Source organism: Oratosquilla oratoria, chromosome 41, assembly GCF_046742065.1.
Source record: "Oratosquilla oratoria isolate Oo_2021 chromosome 41, ASM4674206v1, whole genome shotgun sequence".
Classification (NCBI taxonomy): Eukaryota; Metazoa; Arthropoda; class Malacostraca; order Stomatopoda; family Squillidae; genus Oratosquilla; species Oratosquilla oratoria.
This window is the reverse complement of record NC_134817.1, coordinates 20,808,010-20,830,741: the sequence shown is the minus strand read 5'-3', so window position 1 is coordinate 20,830,741 and position 22,732 is coordinate 20,808,010. Positions and strand designations below refer to the sequence as shown.

The 22,732-nt window shown below is 40.4% G+C and overlaps 1 protein-coding gene across 1 annotated transcript; it reads left to right on the top strand.

Annotated features, from left to right (window-relative positions):
* Positions 1–5,734: 5,734 nt before the first annotated feature.
* On the top strand, positions 5,735–22,732 carry Pmm2 (phosphomannomutase). Its single transcript, XM_076178162.1, has 7 exons — positions 5,735–5,889; positions 9,055–9,169; positions 12,833–12,909; positions 13,004–13,195; positions 13,447–13,522; positions 15,253–15,332; positions 22,412–22,732. Exons 1-7 carry the CDS (start codon positions 5,824–5,826, stop codon positions 22,547–22,549), a joined length of 744 nt encoding a protein of 247 aa, XP_076034277.1. The 5' UTR covers positions 5,735–5,823; the 3' UTR covers positions 22,550–22,732.

Sequence of the window (22,732 nt, the reverse complement as noted above, 5' to 3'; positions counted from 1 at the left end):
ACCTCAACATTTTGCCCTTGGAAAAGTGTGTTGACTCTCATCACCTCCTTAGGTACTTTTCGCACATTTCAAAATGCAGTTATAGTGAGTCCCATTGGCCAAGGGTAACACTGATTGCCTCCAAACGGGATAACCAACGTGTGTTAGCTAACTCAGGCACTTTCTTGGGTACACGATCCTCAAGAACTTTATACAAATCTGTACATTTGTTGATCCTGTTTGGACTATTAGAGAGCCATGTGTGTGTCTCTCTAACTAAAAAATCAAGAACAGTGGGGAGGTTTTCACATGTGTTACTTGCAGCTAGATCCAGGGAAAGACACACACATCTAATAAGAGTTATTTCAGGATTGTCATTCTTCAATAATGTTATGAGTGAGTGATGACGACCTACCAATGAATTTGCCCCATCTGTGCCTATACTTATCAATTTGTTAACATCTAATCCATCTTCCATCAAACAGTTTTTGACAGTTATATAAATGGTGTCTGCTTTTGCATCCCTTAGAGGTACTAAACGGTAAAAGGTGTCCACCATGCTCTTCTTTGACTCACTGAAATAACGAATAGTTAATGCTAAACAGGATACATTAGCCCCATTTGTGCTTTCGTCTACAAGCAAAGTAAAGTGATGATCTGAAATATCATTTTTTAATTTCTTTTAGAAAGAAGTTGCTATCACATACTTCTGTAGGCTAGAGCATTTTGAGCGATGAAGCTTGATTTTCTGGAGAATGCCCGAGTTCTTGTCAAGCTGTGGTATCACTTCACCTAAAGATCAACAGATTTATTAGATGTATGCTCTGTAACATAAACTGTCAATTTTATCTCTGCTATTTTAGTAGGGTCTTTTACTAAAGGTTGCAAGCTCTTTTCAATTGACATCTGTATTTTACTTCCTGATGATTTAATTTTTTCTATGTGCTTCTTCCCCGCAGTCTTACTGCGCACTCAATTCAAATTTTGTAATTCGTTCTGTACGTTACTCCTACTCTCCCCTGTCCGCTCTCACACGTTCTATGTGAAATCACGCAGTTCAGCAAACTCCGAGTCTGGGATGTTGACGAAAACCAATCCTGTGGACTGCAGACTGACTGTCCTAACAATTAATTGTTCCTGTCCACCTACTTTATGTAAACTGTATGTCGTCACTTAAAGTCTACGTTTGGTACGTCCGAGTCTTACTGCGCACTCAATTCAAATTTTTCGTAATTCGTTCTGTACGTTGGTCCTACTCTCCCCTGTCCGCACTCACACGTTCTATGTGAAATCATGCTTGCGGTCCCGTGAGACGTGCTAAACGTTCTCCTTCTTTACCTCTATAGGTTCTGTACGTATACATACATCATATAACTAGACATTCAGCAATAAAGATTAAATATGACGTTTTTCGTATTAGGGTAGACTTAGCTAGAATATAATCGGTATTCGGTAATCTTAATTTCTTTACCAGTGCCTATTTATCTACAACTTTAGGGCACTTGTCACATTTTTATCTTGCTTAATGAAAAACTACAAGATTTGTGGTGTTTTCAGAAGAAAAAAACTGCAAGACTCCAAGAAATACGAATTTATGAGAACACCAATGCCACCCCACCCCCCACCGCCAGCTATAACCGTTTCTGTTGATACTTGGCTGATACATATTTGAAAATTGACGGGATGTCTTGCCTTATTTACCTGTGTATGTACTTTTGCACTATTATTACTATTATTTTAACATTTACTTGATATCCCATAAAAATTCCACAAAAATCAAAATTCCCATGAGACCTCCAACAAAAATGCAAAATAGCCACAAAAAAATCCCACAGATATTGAGGTGTTAAAGTCCTCCCACAAAGCATCCCATGTGAGCAAATTTCTCCCACAAATTTGTAGGAAATTCCCACAAAACGGCATCCCTGCTGGGTACTAGTTTGGTTCTGGCGCGGATACAAGGGGGGGGGGGGCAGAGGCCCCCCAACGCCCCGAGTATGGTACATTTATGTGTTGTTGCGTTGTGTTGTTGTATATTGGTGTCATGGTGTATTACTGTTGTATTATGGTACCAAAACACCGTTATTATCAATGATGTGTTCAACACACCATTGCTCACTACTGAATTACCATCAAATAATACAACACACTGTGTTGTATTATTTGATGGTAATTGAGTAGTGAGCACACATGTCTTGCAGAGCGCGATCTAATGTCATGTTATTTTCAATGATAATAAAAAAAAAAATTCACTCGTCTCGAGTTTGATTCTCCTTGGATAAACACTTTTTAGTGCGAGTTTATGATTTGAATTATATTTGTGAATTATATATAATTTTAAATACAATCACGAGTAAAATAGACGTAGATTACTGGACTAATCTCCAAGCCAACAGCGTTATTCTTGGGGTTAAAATGTCGGCGTGTTTCAAGTATCGGTCCCCACTCTGGGTGGGGGCCATACCATTAAAGCATATTCCAGTCTTGGACGTATCTGTGTTTCGATGTGTTTTTTTCATAATCTCTTCATCCATATAATGGAACGCCACTTTAATCTTCTGCAGTTGTCCTTATCTCTCCCACAATTCTGCTGATATGTCTGTCAAGTGATATGTTATCTTTTGTCAAGACTCCAAAGTCTTTCTTCTCTTTTGCTTTTGTAATGTATTCGCTTCCCAAGGAATATTCTAGGATGGCCTTTTGTGTATTCACTTGGTCTTTGGATCACGTGTTGGACTCGTGATCGACAGCTATTTCCCTCCTGGAAGAGAGCTCAGAGCTCGTAGGTCCGATCTATGGGTAATGCTATGACCTTGCACACACACACACACCCAACTCCCCGCCCACGAGAGTCAGAGTAACGACCCGAGGCACAGCGATACCGAAATAATTTCGGCCCTGGGCAGGATTCGAACTGGGTGCTGGGAGCATTTCTGCTTCCCAGTTCAGCGCTCTACCAACTATGCCACCGAGTCGGTGTGTGTGTGTGTGTGTGTGTGTATGTGTGTGCAAGGTCATAGCATTACACAGAGTTCGGCACATATATGAGCTCCTGCAAACTTCTCAATCTCGTCTCTCCACCTCCTGTCTGGTCTCCCTCTTCCACGCTTCCCATCTCGCGGCATCCACTCAGTAACACACTTGCTCCATCGCTCATCAGTCGTTCGCACTAACTTACCTGCCCAATTCCACTTCCTTTCTTTTACCGCCTCCACAATATCTTTCACTCTAGTCTGCTCTCTCACCCAACTTGCTCTCTTTCGGTCTCTCAGCGTTATTCCCATCATTGATCTCTCCATTCTCCTCTGTGTTATATATATATATATATATATATATATATATATATATATATATATATATATACATATTCCAACGGATTTTCCCCCTTTGGGAAGTAGCCAAAAAAAAAAAAAAAAAAAAAAAAAAGGCATAAAAACCACCCTCACCCATCCCATCCCTAACATGCTCCACTCCCATTCATCCCCCTCCCTCCCTCTTATCTTGGCTCCTCCTGGATGATAGGTCATCCCTGCATCTCGCTCACTGCCCTGGGTCAGAGGCAATGTAGCAAGACGCAGCACATCCATAGCAAGGCCGCTTCATTAAATCGGCGACACCAATCTCTCCGTCTCCTCATGCAGAAAAAGAGAAAACGGGGAGAAATCCCTTCAGGCTGCGTCAATTTATTTTTCACACATACTCCCTCACTCCCCCATCTCCCACCCACTCCCTTCCATGCATCACAGCATCATCCATACACAATTATTCTCCACTCACCCCTATCTTCTGTCCTCTCCCGTCCTTCCTCAACAGACATTCCCCTCTTTCCCAATGCCCCTTTTACCCCATCCATTCATCTCATCCTTGGTTGCCCCCTCAATGTTCACTCCTTCCACCTCTGCCTTCCACACCTCTTTTACTAATCTCTCCTCACTCATTCTTTCCATGTGTCCAAACTATACAAATACTCTTTCATCAACCCTATCTCCCAACTCCCTTTCCACCCCCGCTTTCCTCCTCACCTCTTTGTTTCTGACTTTATCCAACCTAGTAACCCCTACCATACTTCTCAGGTATTTCATGTCAAACACATAAAACTCTTCCTCTCTTATGTTCCATGTTTCTGCCCCATACAGTGTTGTTGGCACAATCACTCCTTCATACAATCTCCTTTTAGTATCCATTCCCAAATGTCTATTCCTCATTACACTTTTTAATTCCTCAAGGCATTTACTTACTTCTCTCAATCTACATTCTACCTCCACTTCCATTCCTCCCTTCCCTGCCACATTCGCACCCAAGTATCTAAAGCTATCCCCTTCTTCCAGTTTCTCTCTCTTAATACTCATTTCCAATTTGCTGCCACATTTTCCCCTTGTACATCTTCACCTTACTTTTACCCACATTTATCTTCAACTTCCTTCTTTCGCACACTTTCTCAAACTCTGCCACTAACTTCCTCAATCCCTCCTCTGATCCTGCTACAACAAACAACAACTGGCTTATCTCCCATTTTTACCAAGACCTTTACTAGTCCAAGACAGTAGTTGAATCAGTAAATTCATCTGTAGACGTTAGTAGTGTACCAGCGATTACAAAGGAAGAAGTAGAATTTGCTCTAAAGATATGAAACGAGGAAAAGCACCTGGGGAAGATGGTTTATCGATAGATCTCTTGAAAGGGGCAGGGAAAGAATTTCATATAAAATTAGCTCAATGGTGTACTCAGTGCTTACTTCAAGAAATCGTTCCTGAATCCTGGTGCAATGCTATAGTGATTTTGCCTCATAAAAAATGAGATCAGAAGGACCTTAGTAATTACCGATCGATTAACTTGCTATCAAATGTATATTAAGGATTCTACAAGATCCTACAAATAGACTGAGTCAATTCTTAAATGAAAACCAATTTAGAGAACAGGCATGATTTAGATGCGGATATTCAACTCTAGACCATTTGTAGGCGATGAGCCAACTAAACGAGAAAACGACAGAATACAATATACCTCTGTTTAGCTTTTGTAGATTACGAGAAGGCCTTTGAAACAAATAACAATACTAAGCTCGCTACGCAAGCAGGGTATAAACGAACAGATCGTAAGGGTTCTAGAAAAGATTTATGCGAAAGGTACCGCTGAGATTCGACTACTTAAATACTGTATACAGAAAATATCAAGATCGAAAAAGAAGTAAAGCAAGGCGATACCATTTCATCCAATTTATTTACAACTTGTTTATAAGAGATTTTCAGAGGGTTGAGTTGGGAAGAGAAAGGTTTGAAGATTAACGACAAATATTTGAACCACCTAATATTTGCGGATGACATTATTTTTACTTCAGAAAGAGCAGAAGACTTGCAAGGTATGCTAAGTGATCTGAACAAGGAAAGTCTCAAAGTAGGTTTGAAAATGAATAAAAGTAAAACCAAAGTAATGTTCAACACGAAAGCTCAAAATAGAAATTATAATCGATGGTAAGAATCTTGAAGAAGTTGAAGAGTATATATATGTGTAACTGTATATATATATATATATATATATATATATTATATATATATATATATATATATATATATATATATATACATATATATATATACGAGTATATATGTTTATAATATATACACATATATATATATATATATATATATATATATATATATATATATATATATATATATATATATATATATATATGCAAACATATTTTTCTACTTTGCATGATTTTGAATTTAAATTGTCGAGAGTATAGGTTGATGTCATCACCTCCAGCTGGGGCTGCCGATTTGTATACGTCAAACTGTACCGCGTAAGGCCGAAGCATATTGTAGAACCGTCTTAGTAAAAATGACAGACAAGAAGGACATATTACTGCTTTTCGATGTTGATGGCACTTTAACCGCACCACGAAAGGTAAAATATAATTGTGGGTTAATTTTTTCAGAATTACTTAAGCGTAGTTTCTCATATTCTCACTGTATTGAATATTCGAATCTAAATAATCTGAAGCTTACAGCCTTACTAGTCTTAAGTCTAGTCCCTTACCTGTTTACCTATTTCAGATACATGGGAGGTTAAGAGACTTCTTATTTGGGCTCCCATCTCATAATATTTCTTGAATGTGGCTTGGATTTTCATTTCTAAACATATTGTTAATTGTACATTTTTTAACCTCAGTCACTTGTGATTGTATCGAGTAAATTATAAAAACTTTTTATCTCCCATGTATAGTATGACACTATGATCCTTAGTTTTCAATATGAATACCATGGTATTGTATGTACTCACATATACCAAAGGCTTTTTCCCCCATACAAGGGAGGTACCCAAAGTCGACAGGTATAATTCCACTCTGACTTTCACCCATTTCATCCCTAGTCCCTACTCATTCCACCCCCATTCACCACCCCTCCCTCCCTCCCTCCATCTCATCCTCAGCTCCTCCTAGATGCCAGGCCATCCCTGCATCTAGCCCAGGGTCATAAGCATTGCAGCAAGACAATACATCCACAGCAAGGCCACTTCATGTAATAAGCGACCTACCATCTCCATCCCCTCATACATCAACATTAAAGATGGGGTAAAGTCCCTTTAGGCTGCATCAAAATATCATTCACACATAGCCACTCCCTAGCCCCCCCCATCCCCCACCCACTCGCATGCATCAGAGTAGTATCTATACATGACTTGGCATGGTTGATAGAGCACTGGACTGCCAGCACGGAGGTGCGGCAGTACCTGGTTCGAATCCTGCCCAGGGCCGAAATTATTTCAGTATCGCTGCGCTTTGGGTCGTTACTCTGACTCTCATGAGTGGGGAATTGGGTGTGTGTGTGTAAGGTCATAGCATTACCCATAGATCGGTCATACGAACTCTGAGCTCTCTTCTGGGAGGGAAATAGCTGTCAATCACGAGTCCAACACGCAATCCAAAGACCAAGGTGAAGACAGCCATTCTCCACTCTCTCCTATCTTCTACCCTCTCCCTTCCTCTTGTTCACTGCCCCTTTCAGCCCATCCATTCATCTTGTCCTCAGTCGTCCCTCTAAGTCCACTCCATCCACCTCTGCCTTCCAAACTTCTGTTACTAATCTTTCTTCACTCATTCTTTCCATGTGTCCAGACCATCCCAATACTCTTTCATCAATTCTATCTCTCATCTCCATTTCCATCCCCGCTCTCCCCCTCACCTCCTTGTTTCTCACTCTTCCTTTCTTATGTTCCATCCCTCTGCCCCATACAGAACATATGAAGGAGACTGCAAGAGACCATAAGGCCTACACTAGGCAGTTCATGTCCATTACCACCTGTCATCCCCATCCATAATGTCATCTGACTGTTTCTTAAAACAACCGATAGTGTCAGCGCTCACTATATGGTTACTAAATCTACTCTATTCATTGACCACCCTATTAGTAAACCTGTTCTGGTCAATTTCCTTACCCACTTCAGTACGAGTCAGATTCTTGTGAGGAGCATTGGCTGCCATATGTACAATTCATCATACTACTTTTATTATAAAATATAAAGTCACTGCTGTATTACTTGCTCTCTTGCAAAGGATTACAAAGGTGGAGCATGCAGAAAGGAGACCTTTTGGTCCATGTCTAAGTCGAATGCGAAAAAATCATAATGATAAATAAATAAATAAAAACTATAATGTATATAATAAATGAAATAAATAAATGCATAGGTATAGTTAAATAATAAACATGTAAATAATAATAAATTGACATATAACTAATAATAAATGAGAATCAAACAAATAATAAACAAACAGACAAATGATGATAAAACAAATAAACAAATATAAATTATAATCATTACAGCATCTTACTCTGAGTAATAATAAACACAGAAAATGTGATCAAACCAGTTCACAGTTTGGCTTTAAAACAAATCAGTAAAGTCTATATACCAAGAGCTCTTTCGCCCTTACAGAGGAAGTAGCAAAGTCAAAAGATGAGTACCCATTCCACTCCCATCCACCATCCTCTCCTCCTACTCAGCTCTTCATGTATGATGGGTCATCCCATAACCCTCCCACTGCCCTTGACCAGAAGCAATGCAGCAAGACACAGCATGGTTGTTTCACTTAATTGGCAACCCCCCTCTTCATCCCCTTGTGCAGAAAAAAGAGAAGACTGAGAAAAATCCTTTCAGGCTGCATCAAAATATCATTCATACACAACAACTCCTTACCACCCCATCCTCCACACCCTCACTTCCTTGCATGACACTATCATCTTTACACAGTCATTCTCCACTCATCTCCTGCCTAATCCCTTGCTCAACAGACATTTCACCCCCTATCCATCCATCCATCTCATCCTTGGTTGTTCCCCCCCTCCTCCACCTCTTTTACTAATCTTTCTTCACTCATTCTTTCCATGTGTCCAAACCATCCCAATACTCTTTCATCAGCCCTATCTGCCATCTCCTTTTCCACCCCAACTCTCCTCCTCACCTCCTCGTTTCTCACTCTATCCAACCTTGTAACCCTTACCATACTTCTCAGACATTTCATCTCAAACACATTTAAACTTTTCCTCTCTGCCTCTCTTAAATTCCAGGTCTCTGCCCCATACAGTGCTGTTGGCACAATCACCCCTTCATATAGTCTCCTCTTTGCATCCATTCCCAAATGCCTATTTCTCATGACACTTTTTAATCCCCCAAGGCATTTACTTGCTTCTCTCAGTCTACAATTTACCTCCACCTCCACTCCTCCCTTTCCTGCCACATGCAACCCCAAATACCTAAAGCTATCCACTTCCTCCAGCCTCTCTCCTTTAAGACATTTCCAACTTGCTGCCATCCTCTCTCTTGGTACATATCATCACCTTACCTTTACCCTTATTTACCTTCAACTTTCTATCACATACTCTCCCAAACTCTATCACTAACTCCCTTAATCTCTCCTCTGACCCTGTCGCAAGAGCAATGTCATCAAGAGTCTTAACATTACAAATCAGTAAATTATGTTTTCACTTTTTTTTTCTAGTTGTGAATGTATGAAAAACATATCTGTATATGATATATGCTTAATCATTTTTTAAACTTATTTTCGTTTCCTAGGTGATTACTCCTGATATGAAAGACTTTATGATGGGAGTAAAAAAGAAGACTACAGTTGGACTTGTTGGAGGTTCAGATTTGAAAAAAATTGCAGAGCAGATGGGTGGTATGGAAGGTAAGTTGGCAATTAATCTTTCATATAGAACTTGATGGTATATTGGTATTAATTTTGTGTCTTTAAGTTTTATGTCTTTTTAAAGTACATTTTTTTGCCATTGATTATTTTGTATTGACTAAATTATGAAAAGTTAAAGGATTAAGATGTTGTTTTAAAAGATTAACATTGAGAATTCAGATTAGATTTTGAAATAATCACTTCCTTTGGTTTTGTGGACTAGAAACCCATAACTATATTGACAATCAGTAGTCCTCAGGTTCACCAATAGATCTCTCTGGGGAGAAATAATTTACTATTTTTCTGTTTTAATCACAATCCAAACAAAGAAAACATCCTACACTGTCACAGTTACGTACATTCTACCAATTACATCATCCTTGCAAGGCATCATCCTTCAGCTCCAACTGCTCAACTCTGTAACAAACCACATACTGGCAGGTGATCTGAATGAACATAATCCAGCCTGGCTTAACACAGAGAAGAGATCAAGGAGGACACAAAATACTTGGACAAGTCCCCGACCTAAACATAACATAAGAACATAAGAATGAAGGAGACTGCAAGAGACCATAAGGCCTACACTAGGCAGCTCCGTATCCATCACCACCTGTCATCCCCATCCATAAAGTTGTCTAATCGTTTCTTAAAACAACTGATAGTTTCAGCGCTTACTGCATGGTTACTAAGTTTATTCCATTCATTGACCACCCTATTAGTAAACCAATTCTTGCCTATTTCCTTTTTAAATCTAAATTTGTCCAGTTTATAACCATTACTGCGAGTCCTGCCCTGTTGTTTTAATATGATGACCTTGTTTGCATCACCCTTGTTAAAGCCTTTGATCCACTTGAACACCTCTATTAGATCACTCTGCGTCTTTCCTCACAGTGTAAGTTAAGAAATAACCCCACTGAACAGTCACCCCATTGCTATCAATAACCAACATCTTATACAACATGTTCATGCCACCCTACAAAAACAAAGAGCATGGTAAACCATTCAAGATCTTTCATGTTTCCCAATAAAGGTTACCATAGAACTGGAAGAGGGAATATAGCCCACAATCAAAAGTATATTTATAAACTACCAAAAGAGCCAAGATTGAATGGCCAAATCCTTCCATTGAAAAAAAAAAGAACCCTAAAATTCTGGACCTTACATTTGATACTCTTGTGAATTTCATCCCACATATTAAAGACCTGATTGCAAAAAACACAAAGAATCATGATAACAGAATTCTTTTCCCCATCTTACGACAGGGGTTAAGAGGCATAGTCACACAAGTAGTGTCAAGGAAACACCATAAAGGAGGGATATTTGTCATACAAAAGTAAAACCATTCCTCTGTGAGTAGAGATTTTATTCAACATATGCAGATTGTGTGTGCATCAGTCAGTAGGTTGCCCCAAAACAGTCCCTATAACATTGGCTGCAAGGGACCATGCAGTAACATTAGCTGCAAGGGACCATGCAGTTACTACTTATGATAATATCCAGTCAGTACCTGAGCATGGTCAATTACTTAATTGTAACATAGAGGACAGCAGCTATGCATGTAGACTCCTGTCTCTTTTTGTCCAGCCATCAATCAAATAATTGTTACCTTGGGCTTCACTAAGTGGAAAATCATAGCACCACAGTGACTGGCAATGGTCCATGGAGCCTCCTACAGATCTCTGGAAAGAAACTCCAGACTGCTGTGTTGTATCAGAGTGGATCTGTTTCTGTCATTAGTGGTAGGAAAAGGAGAGCAGTCACTAGTTGTCAGCTCCTCATGTGTGAAGAAGTGTAAGAATGCAGTTGGAGTCAATAGAGAGAGATCTTGGGGCCCAGTCTAGAGATGGTGTCAGTCCTTCAAGGTTGCACCTTGTGGTAGAGGTGAGAGGGTTGACATGTTTTTAAGATGGGCAGCTTCACAGGCCATCTTCCAGGACTACCACATACAGAGACCTGTCCTTGGTCCCTCTTCAGTTTTAAATCTGCTTATTTTTTTTAGTTTAGGGTATATCATCAAAGCTACTTCAAGAGTTGACACATTTGAATCCCCATATGGAGTACTGACTTCTTAAGTTATATGCAGTTAGTATTTTTATGGATGAAAGTGGCATCCCTATGTACTAGTCACACAATTCTTCTACGACTGGAGACTTCTCCACACAAAAAAGAATGCTGATCACTTGTAACTTTTACTATCCCTCATTTCTACAACATGCGCACATATACCAAAATACCTTTTCTCCCATGTAAGGTGGGGTTGGTACAGTCAGGACCCACCCCACACCCAGGTAAATTCCATTCATTATCCTTACCATCTTAGTGCCTTTGCCCTCCTTGGATATTTTATTTTATTAATTAATTAATTTATTTATTTTTATTTTATTTTTTTACTACCTCAATGACTCCCCTACTTCTACACAACACTGTCCCCATGGATAGAAGTGCAGGTTATTGCTTGTGACATACTAAGTACTAGATATGTGTCAGCATGGAAAACTTTCTTGATTTCCTTTGTGATCTGTAACAATTTGTTATCACATGTTAAGAGGGTGAGAATAGTTCTGAAATTGATCAGAGGTCAGGCTTTGTCCAGAGACTATCAGTCCACTGAGGCTGTATCTTCAGATAGAGGTGAGAGTATTGAGTTCTGACCCAGGGCAGTGGACAGGATGCAGGGATGACCCGTCATCCAGGAGGTGCTGAGATAAGAGGGAGGAGGGTGGAGTGGAGTGGAATATATAGGAAATGGAATGGGTGGGAGTGGTTTCTATGCCTTTTTTGTTTTGGCTTTTTGTATGTATGTAAGTAGCAGTAGTGAGATGAGTCACAGATGTCCTTTTTAGGGACCTTAGACACCCCATGGACCAGTCAGAGACTTTTCACTCAAAAGAAAAGACAAAAATTGTACCTCTACTCTCCCTGCATTCTGCTAATCTCCTTAAATCTCACCATTGTTGCCTCTATGACTCCCATCCCTTCAATGAATTACAATTGTTGTGAAGGTGTTTTGAACACCATCCCCTCTTCACACTACATTTCACAAGCACAACCAACAGAAATGCAACAGAAAAACTATACCACCATACTACTCAAACATCTGAAACAACCAACCTTCTGCACCGCACAAAACATCCACACAGAAGCACATGCACACTCGGATAATTGAACAAGCCCTTCGGGAAAGAGTGCCAAACTCGATACTCCATCAACTCCCAGATATAAGCCCTACAGAGAAAACCCTTCCGTACTTGACAAGAGCCACACTGGCACATCTGCATTCAGGACAGAATCCAGCATTAAGGCAGTGCTAACACAGAATAGGCCCGGTCCACATATTTAAGCTGTCCCAGATGCAACTACCACACAGGAAACCTAGAACATTTCATACTACAATGCCTCACACTAACAATCCCCAGAGAACAGCACTATATCTCTTCCCTAAGTGGCTATATTGCCACCCGGAGGTTGTTGCTGGTTTCTTGAGGTCACAGGTACTCTGCATGAGAGACTAGGGACGATGAATTGATTGTTTTGAAGGTTTTATCTCTTTGAAGCCCATCACATATGGGTACCCTATTGTTGGTTTTGTTTATTTTGTACTTTTGTATAGTACTCTTGTGGACTTATTGTACAGAGAGAACTACATATGAACTTCTTCCACAGATTTAATGAAGTTTGAATATGTGTTCAGTGAAAACGGCTTGGTAGCGCATAAAAATGGAGAGAAGGTTGCAGAAGAAGTAGGTAGTAAAGTCTGTTTTCTTGTTATATAGGTGTATGTTGTAAACTTGTACTATTGTGTCAAATCTTTCTCAATATAAATTTTGGTTACAGAGTATTCAGCATTATATGGGGGAAGAAAAACTTCAAAGGTTTATCAACTTTGCACTGAAGTACATGTCTGAAATAACACTACCAGTGAAGAGGGGTGTTTTTATTGAGTTCCGTTCTGGTCTTATCAACGTATGTCCAGTTGGTCGCAGTTGCAGTCAGGCCGAACGTGATCAGTTTGGTGAATATGATAAAGTAATGTATTTCTTTCTTTTTTTATACACATATTTGTTATTTATTATTATATATTTTTTTACTGTAATTTTTTAAGGTGTCTGAGAAAAGTGATGATATTAATGGTAAAATATTTATTGTAAGCTTTAAGTAACCTCCTCCTAATCAGGATATTCTTTTCATATCCAATTCTTCATACTCATCTTCCATCTTCTTGTTCTCCTTCTCCTCCTTTTCCTCTTTGTCCTCCTGTACCTCCTTTCCTGTTGCAGGTCCATAACATAAGGAAAAAGTTTGTTGAGGTGTTGCAGAAGGAATTTGAAGATTCTGGTCTTGCCTTCTCAATAGGTATGGCACCAGCATACTTTCCAGTATTGTAGATTATTAGATTTTAGTCCAAAAGGCAGAGGTGGAAGGAATGAACATGAGGAGGCAACCAAGGATGAGATGGATGGATGAGGGTAAAAGGGGCTATGGGAAAGAGGGGAATGTCTGTTGAGGAAGGAAGGGAGAAGACAGAAGATAGGGGTGAGTGGAGAATGGTTGTATGTGGATAATGTGATGCATGGAAGGGAGGGGAGGGAGTATGTTTGAATGATATTTTGACGTAACCTGAAGGGATTTCTCCGTCTTCTCTTTTTGTGCATGAGGTGATGAAGAGAGAGGGGGTCACCGATTAAATGAAGTGGCTTTGTTGTGGATGTGCTGTGTCTTGCTATGCTGCATCTGACCTAGGGCAATGGACGAGATGTAGGGATGACCCGTCATCCAGGAGGAGACAAGATAAGAGGGAGGGAAGGGGGTGAATGGGAGTGGGGTATGTGGGGATGGAATGGATGGCAGTGGATTTTATGCCTTTGTTTTTTGACTACCTCTCTTGAAAGGGGGAAAAGCAGTTTGTGTATGTATATATATTATTAGTACATACATACATATACCAAAGGCTTTTCCCCCCTTACATGGGGGCGTAACCAAAAAGAAAAAGGTATAGAAACCACTTCCACCCATTCCATTTCCTATATATTCCACTCCCCTCCACGCTCCTCCCTCCCTCTTATCTTGGCACCTCCTGGATGACGGGTCATCCCTGCATCCTGTCCACTGCCCTGGGTCAGAAGCAGTGTCACAAGACACAGCACATCCACAGCAAGACCACTTCATAAATTCGGTGACATCCCCTCTCCGTCCCTTGTGCGGAAAAGGAGACGGGGAGAAATCCCTTCGGGCTGCATTAATTTATTTCTCATACATATTTCCTCACCCCCCTATCCCCCACCCACTCCCCCTCATGCATCACAGCATCATCCATACACAACCCTTCTCCATTCACCCCTATCTTCTATCCTCTCCCGTCCTTCCTCAACAGACATTCCTCTCTTTTGTAATGTCCCTTTCACCCCATCCATCCATCTCATCCTGGGACGCCCCCTCATATTCCTTCCTTCCACTTCTGCCTTCCACACCTCTTTTACTAATCTTTCTTCACTAATAGCTTAAAATGAATAGTTGAAATTAATAAACAAACAAGTAAAAAGTAAATAATAAATGGACAGATAAATAATAATAAAATAAATAATAATATATATTGTATTGTTGTATGGGGACTGCTAGTATTAGCTGTCTTCTGTGTGGTGGTTGCATCTGGGGCAGTTTGAATCCATGGCCTGGCCAATTCTGTGTTAGTACTGTTTTAATATTGAGTGGTGTCCCTAGTGCATGTGTGACAGTGTAGCACTGTGCTGCAGTATCCAGGTTGCAAGCAGCTGCACTGTGCAATGAGACAGCAAAGAAGATCCATCCCCCATCAAGAAGGAAGTATGGGAGACCTGCTGCCAGTGTCAAATTGACACGGTACTCCTCACCACCTCATGGAGGTGCAGTCCTGATGGGGCCAGCACATGGTCTTTGGACTGGGCCAGAGAGGATTAGATGTTAGGTAGAATAAAATGCATGGCAATGCTATCATGTATATCTTAAATCTACTCCATGCAGAAGTCAATTGGGGCAGGAGGGTTTATAGATTTTGTAATGGAACTTTTGGTTGATTGTACATTTTTAATCTATCCAATTCTCTTCAGGTGGCCAAATCAGTTTTGATGTCTTTCCCAAAGGATGGGACAAAACTTATTGTCTTCGTTTTGTAGAAAATGAATTCAAGGTAATTTCATGAACTATAGTTGCTTCAGAATAAGTTGTATGAAAAATTTGTCTAATTTTTAATCTCTTCAATGTGGAAACATGATGTATGAATTTTACCTCTGTTGTGGACAAATAATTTTATGTAGATGAAGGTTGAACTTGGATTTGAAGGCCTGTTTTTATACATATACATACATATATACATATACCAAAGGATTTTCCCCCCTTACAAGGGAGGTATATATATATACACACATATACACACACACACAAAAAGCATGTGAATAGTACATACATACATATACCAAGGCTTTTCCCCCTTACAAGGGAGGTAGCCAAAAAGGAAAAGGCATAAAATCATTCCCACCCATTCCATCCCTGAATACACTCCACACCCATCCACCCTCCTGGATGACGGGTCATCCCTGCGCTGGGTCAGAAGCAGCGTCGCAAGACACAGCACATCCACAGCAAGGCCACTTTATTAAATCGGCGACCCCCCCTCTCCATCCCCCCATGCATAAAGAAGATGGGGAGAAATCCCTTCAGGCTGCGTCAAAATTTGCTCACACATACTACCTCACCCCCCATCCCCCCACCCATTCCACCTCATGCATCACAACATCATCCATATACAACCATTCTCCATTCACCCCCCATCCCCCCACCCATTCCACCTCATGCATCACATCATCCATGTACAACCATTCTCCATTCACCCCTGTCTTCTGTCCTCTCCCGTCCCTCCTCAACAGACATTCCCCTCTTCCCCAAAGCCCCCTTCACCCCATCCATCCACCTCATCCCAGGGCGTCCCCTCATGTTCACTCCCTCCACATCTCTTTTACTAGTCTTTCTTCACTCATTCTTTCCATGTGTCCAAACCATCCTAATACTCTTTCATCAACCCTATCTCCCAACCCTCTTTCCACCCCTGTTCTCCTCCTCACCTCCTCATTTCTCACTCTATCCAGCCTAGTAACCCCCATCATACTTCTCAGACACCTCATCTCAAACACATTCAAACTCCTTCTCTCTTCCTCTCTTATGTTCCATGTTTCTGCCCCATACATGGCACAGTCACTCCTTCATATAGTCTCCTCTTAGCATCCATTCGTAAATGTCTATTTCTCATTACACTTTTTTATCAATGAAGGCATTTACTTGCTTCTTTCAATCTACATTTTACCTCCACCTCCACTCCTCCCTTTCCTGCTACATTTGTCCCCAAGTAGCTAAAACTATCCACTTCCTCCAGTCGCTCCCCCTTAATGCTCACTTCCAGACTACTACCACTTTCACCCTTTGTACATCTCATTTGTACATTGTACATTTTGTTTTTCTTTTTTTCTTTTTCTTTTAGGAATGTCCCCTGTGGGGCTACAAGGAGAAGGATGCCTAGTCCCAATCCCCGTCCCTTTCTTCTTGCCTCTTACGATCCAAGTGGAATTACTTGGTGGCAGTATTCTTTTCCCCCACCACATGGATGGGGTAGTGCGAGAGGTAACTGCAAGGGTAGTGGGTCAGGGATTGGAGATGGTTAAAGAAAATGGAGAAAAGTGGGAGGTGAGCCAGCTGTTGTTTGCGGACGACACTGCGCTTGTGGCAGGATCGGAGGAGGGATTGAGGAAGTTGGTGACAGAGTTTGGGAGAGTGTGTGATAGAAGAAAGCTGAAGATAAATGTGGGTAAAAGTAAGGTGATGAGATGTATAAGGGGTGAAAGTGGCAGTAGTCTGGAAGTGAGCATTAAGGGAGAGCGACTGGAGGAAGTGGATAGTTTTAGATACTTGGGTGCAAATGTGGCAGGAAAAGGTGGAGTGAAGGTGCAGGTAGAATGTAGATTTGGAGAAGCAAGTAAATGCCTTCGTGGATTAAAAATTGTAATGAGGAATAGACATTTGGGAATGGATGCTAAGAGGAGACTGTATGAAGGAGTGATTGTGCCAACAGCACTGTATGGGGGCAGAAACATGGAACATAAGACAGAAGGAGTTTGAATGTGTTTGAGATGATGTGTCTGAGAAATATGATAGGGGTTACTAGGCTGGATAGAGTGAGAAATGAGGTGAGGAGGAGAACAGGGGGTGGAAAGGGAGTTGGGAGATAGGGTTGATGAAAGAGTATTAGGATGGTTTGGACACATGGAAAGAATGAGTGAAGAAAGACTAGTAAAAGAGGTATGGAAGGCAGATGTGGAGGGAGTGAACATGAAGGGACGTCCTAGGATGAGGTGGATGGATGGGGTGAAGGGGGCTTTGGGGAAGAGGGGAATGTCTGTTGAGGAAGGACGGGAGAGGACAGAAGACAGGGGTGAATGGAGAATGGTTGTATATGGATGATGTTGTGATGCATGAGGTGGAATGGGCAGGGGGGTGAGGTAGTATGTGTGAGCAAATTTTGACGCAGCCTGAAGGGATTTCTCCCTGTCTTCTCCTTTTATGCATGGGGGGACGGAGAGAGGAGGTTGCCGATTTAATGAAGCGGCCTTGCTGTGAATGTGCTGTGTCTTGCGACACTGCTTCTGACCCAGGGCAGTGGGCAAGGTGCAGGGATGACCCATCATCCAGGAGATGCTAAGATGAGAGGGAGGGTGGAGGGGTGTGGAGTGTATTCAAGGATGGAACGGGTGGGAATGATTTTATGCCTTTTCCTTTTTGGCTACCTCCCTTGTATGGGGGAAAAAGCCTTGGTATATGTATGTATGTACATCTTGTACATTGTACATCTACATTTGAATAGTACTACACAAAAAGATACTAAGAAAAATTGAAATAATAGGTGAAGTACAAGGAAAGTTATTGGAATGGATTGAAGATTTCTTGAACGAGAAAAAAAAAAAAGAGGGTGGTACTTAGAGACAAGAACTCGATCTGAGAAGAAATGATAAGTGGAGTCCCATAAGATTCTGTAATGGCTCCAATAATGTTTGCCATATATATAAATGACGTGGATGAAGGTGTGGATGATGCAAAACTACTAAAGTGAATAAGTACAGAGGAAGATTGTAAATCACTACAAAAAGACCTAGGTAAAGTCTGGGAATGGAGTCAAAAGTGTGAAGTGAACTTCAACATCAAGAATTGTAGTATAATAGAATTTGGAAAAAAGTGAAAATAGAATATTGGGACGATATGAAATTGATACCAAGAAAGTTAAAGTTAACTCTGAAAGGGACCCAGGAGTAATTATCAGCAATGACATGGCACCCGACAAACATATCAACAAAATAGTCAGAGAAACCTTCAATTTACTAATGTCAATGAAAGTGGCCTTTGACTATTTGGATGAAGAAATGATAAATAAAATATTAGTTGCATTGATAAGACCAGGATTGGAGTATCCTGTGACACTATGGACACCCAGTACTAAAAAGAATATAAAGAAATTAGAAAATTCATAGAGCAACAACACTCCAAACTGACACATGAATAAAGATTGTCCAAACTTGAACTACCAACCCTGGAACAAAGAAGAAAAAGAGATGTACTTACCATCTAAAGAATTATGAAACGGATGGAAGTCCTTGGTAGAGATTATTTACTGAAGTGGGATAAAAGAAAAACAAGAGGACATGAAAAGAAACTTAAAAAGGATAGTTATAGAAGAGATCTGAAAAAGTATAGTTTCCCACGCAGAGTGGTGGATATCTGGAATGAATTGGATGTGGAAGCAGTGAGTGCAAACACTATACAAGAATTTAAGAACAAATTTGATGCTGAAAGATGCAAAGACGGGTCACTATGAGCAGAGCTGTTCCCATAAAATACAACACATACACACACGACTCGGTGGCACGGTTGGTAGAGTCTCTGACCGTCACTACAGCGGTCCGTGTTCGAATCCTGCCCAGGGCTGAAATAATTTCATATCGCTGCGCTTCGTCTCGTTACTTCAACTCCCGTTGGCGGGGAGTTGGGTGTGTGTGTGTGTGTGTGTGTAAGGTCACAGTATTACCCATAGATCGGTCATATGAGCTCTGAGCTCTTTTCCAGGAGGGAAATAGCTGTCGATCATGAGTCCAACATGTGATCCAACGACCAAGGTGAATCACACACACGCACACAAATCTGACATATAAACAAAGATTGGAGGTAAATACACACACACACACACACAAACATTTTAAGTCTGTATTCACAATAAAAAATGCACATAATTGGGAAGAAGAAAAGGTGGAAAGATCCACCCCAATGAAAGAAAGAAATTTAACACAAAAAGAAATAAGGGACCAAATGATAGATCTTGATATCAGAAAATCACACTGTCAGGACATAATTGCAACTTGGATACTAAAAGAATGTATAGATGAGCTAGAGAACAAGATATATAAAATGATAGATGGCTCACTCAAGGAAGGAAAGGTACCACAAGATTGGGAAAATGCAAATATCGTACCAATATATAAAGGAGATAAGGAAGACCCAATAAACTATAGACTGGTCTCCCTTAAAAGCACAAATTAGCTAAAGTATGTGAAAAAGTTATCGAAAGTAGATGGATTAAACATCTGGAAGAAAATGTGATACTGAATCCAAAACAATTTGGCTTTAGACAAGGAAGATCTTGTGCCACCAACTTCATTTGTTTTTATTCAAGACTAATAGACATAATACAAGAAAAGGACAGATGGGTGGATTGTACTTTTCTAGATTTGCAAAAGGCATTTGATAAGGTACCACACAAAAAACTAATGAGAGAACATGAAACAACAGGTGTACAAGGAAAATTATTGAAATGGATGGAAGATTTCTTGAATGGGAAAAAAATGAAGGTGCTAGACAAAAACTCAACCTGGGAAGAAATGATAGTGGAGTCCCACAAGGTTCTGTACTAGCTCCGATAATGTTGGCCATATGTGTAAATAACATGGATAAAGGTGTTGAATGTTATATGAACTACTTTACAGATGATGCAAAACTACTAAAGAAAATAAGTATAGAGAAAGACTGAATCATTTCAGAGAGATCTGGACAAAGTCTAGAAATGGAGCCAAAAGTGGGAAGTGAACCTCAATATCAAGAAATGCAGTATAATGGAGTTTGGAAAAAGTAAGAAAAGAATATCAGGGGAATATAAGGTTGGTACAAAAGAAGTTAAAAATATTAGCTCAGAAAAGGACCTAGGAGTAATTTTTAGCATAGACATGTCACCAGACAAGCATATAAACAAAAAAGTTGGAGAGACCTACAATTTCCTAAGAACAATAAAGGTGGCCTTTAACTACATGGAAATGGTAAAGAAGATATTAGTCACGCTGAAAAGATCAAGATTGGAGTACACTGTGACACTATGGACACCTAACACAAAAAAGAATACAGGTAAACGTCGACTTACGATGGCATTAGGTTTCGATAGAGCCATCGTAAGACGATCTCATCGTAAGTCGATCCCCACTCTGTTCCGTGGTCACTGTACCTAGCGTACCTGTATATTACCCACCAGAGATACTGAATATAGCCTATTAAACATGTACAGTAGTTTATTTAATCATTTTTATCCTTTTTACCATATTCAAACACTATAATATGTATTTTCAGTACGGACTTAAATCTCGCGGGCAGCAGCCAATGCCAGCCGTACGACGTGACGTAATAATACTCGCATCATAAAATATAGTCACCGCTTATATCGATCGTTCTCTCTCTCACCCGCGAATTTTGAAAACCACAGAGAATGAATCATTTGAGAGAATGTAAAAACACAGGGGCGACTACAATAAATATAATCAAGACGCCGATATGGCAGCGTCGCGAATCCACTTGCTCCTCATGACACCTACGTGTGCGGCACCGTATGGAAGGGGTTAAATTATCATATCGTCGTCGTCGTCGTCATCGTAAAGTCGAACAATCGTAAGTCGCGGCCATCGTAAGTCGACGTTTACCTGTATAAAGAAATTAGAAAGAATCCAAAGAGCAACGACAAAGATGGCACCAACACTTTCAAAACTGACATACGAACAAAGATTGTCCAAACTGGAACTAACAACCCTGGAACAAAGAAGAGAAAGAGGAGATCTACTGGCCATTTACAGAATCATGAAAGGTATGGAAGTCCTTGATGGAGAGGATTTATTAAAGTGGGACAGAAGAAAAACGAGAGGACACAAAAAAGAAACTCAAAAAGGATAGTTATAGAAGAGATCTGAAAAAGAATAGTTTTCCACACAGAGTGATGGATGTGTGGATCAAATTGGATGAAGAAATGATATGTGCAAAAACCAGACAAGAATTTAAGAACAAACTAGATACTGAGAGATACAAAGACGAGTCACTACAAGCATAACTCCCTGTAAAATACAACTAGGTAAATACGCACACATACACACAACTTGTGGTGCAGTGGTAGCGTTTGTGGCTGCCACTATAGGAATCTGGGTTCAAATCCCACCCAGGGCTGAAATAATTTCAGTGTTGATGCACTGCGAGTCATCACTCCAGCTCTCGTGGGCAGGGAGTTGGGTGTGTGTGTACATATAAGGTCACAGCATTACCCATAGATCGGTCATATATGAGCTCTGAGCTCTCTTCTGGGAAGGAAATAGCTGTTGATCATGAGTCCAACAGGTGATCAAAGACCATGGTGAATGACGCGCATGCATGAGTGCGCGCACACACACAAAGGCCTCTTCCCTCCTTATAAGGAAGGGGGAAGGTGTTTCAATGTATAGAAATAAACTTAAATCCAGTCTTCCTTCTGTTACATGAAGTTACTTATCCTTAGAGGGGGTTTACACGGTCAACGGTTTGTTGAACGCGGTTCGACAGATATGTGTTTAAAGTGATGTGTGAACGGGGTATTTGGTTGTCAAACTCGTTCGACAATCAAATACCCCGTTCACACATCACTTTAAACACGTGCCTGTCGAACCGCATTTGACAAACTGTTAGGCCGTGTAATCCCCCCTTTAGGCAGAGTAAGCTCAGTAGAGTACATGATGGTGTTGAATGAATAAATGCTTAATACACAATAGAACAGCGAATGATATGAATTGCATTTGTTTCATATGGGTACATGTATCACCAAATGGATTTCACATCATTTTATGATACACAAGACAAAATGTATACTGGATAACTTGTTATAATATTTGGTAGGAAATCCACTTCTTTGGTGACAAGACAGCTCCAGGAGGTAATGACCATGAGATCTACGAGGACCCAAGAACTCATGGTCACCACGTGACATCTCCAGAAGACACCAAAGCTCAGCTGCAAGAACTTCTAGGATTATAAGTAAACATTAAAGCATAGTGTGCCTTTGGGATGATGTGATACAATTTGCACTTTGTATTGATTTTTGCATTGTAAGTTAAAATTATGAATTGAGTGAACTGAATGTTAGATTATATGAATTGTTGGACATTTAACTTGTGTACCACAATTTTTGTTACTCTCCAATGTTGAATATAATTTTAC

What these genes read in the sequence shown, in the direction of transcription:
- Pmm2 (XM_076178162.1), top strand. Translation starts at nt 5,824, where the DNA reads ATGACAGACAAGAAGGACATATTACTGCTTTTCGATGTTGATGGCACT. An exon ending in CTTTAACCGCACCACGAAAG is followed by an intron (nt 5,890 to 9,054) that starts GTAAAATATAAT and finishes TTCGTTTCCTAG; the next exon opens with GTGATTACTCCTGATATGAA. An exon ending in GAGAGAAGGTTGCAGAAGAA is followed by an intron (nt 12,910 to 13,003) that starts GTAGGTAGTAAA and finishes TTTTGGTTACAG; the next exon opens with AGTATTCAGCATTATATGGG.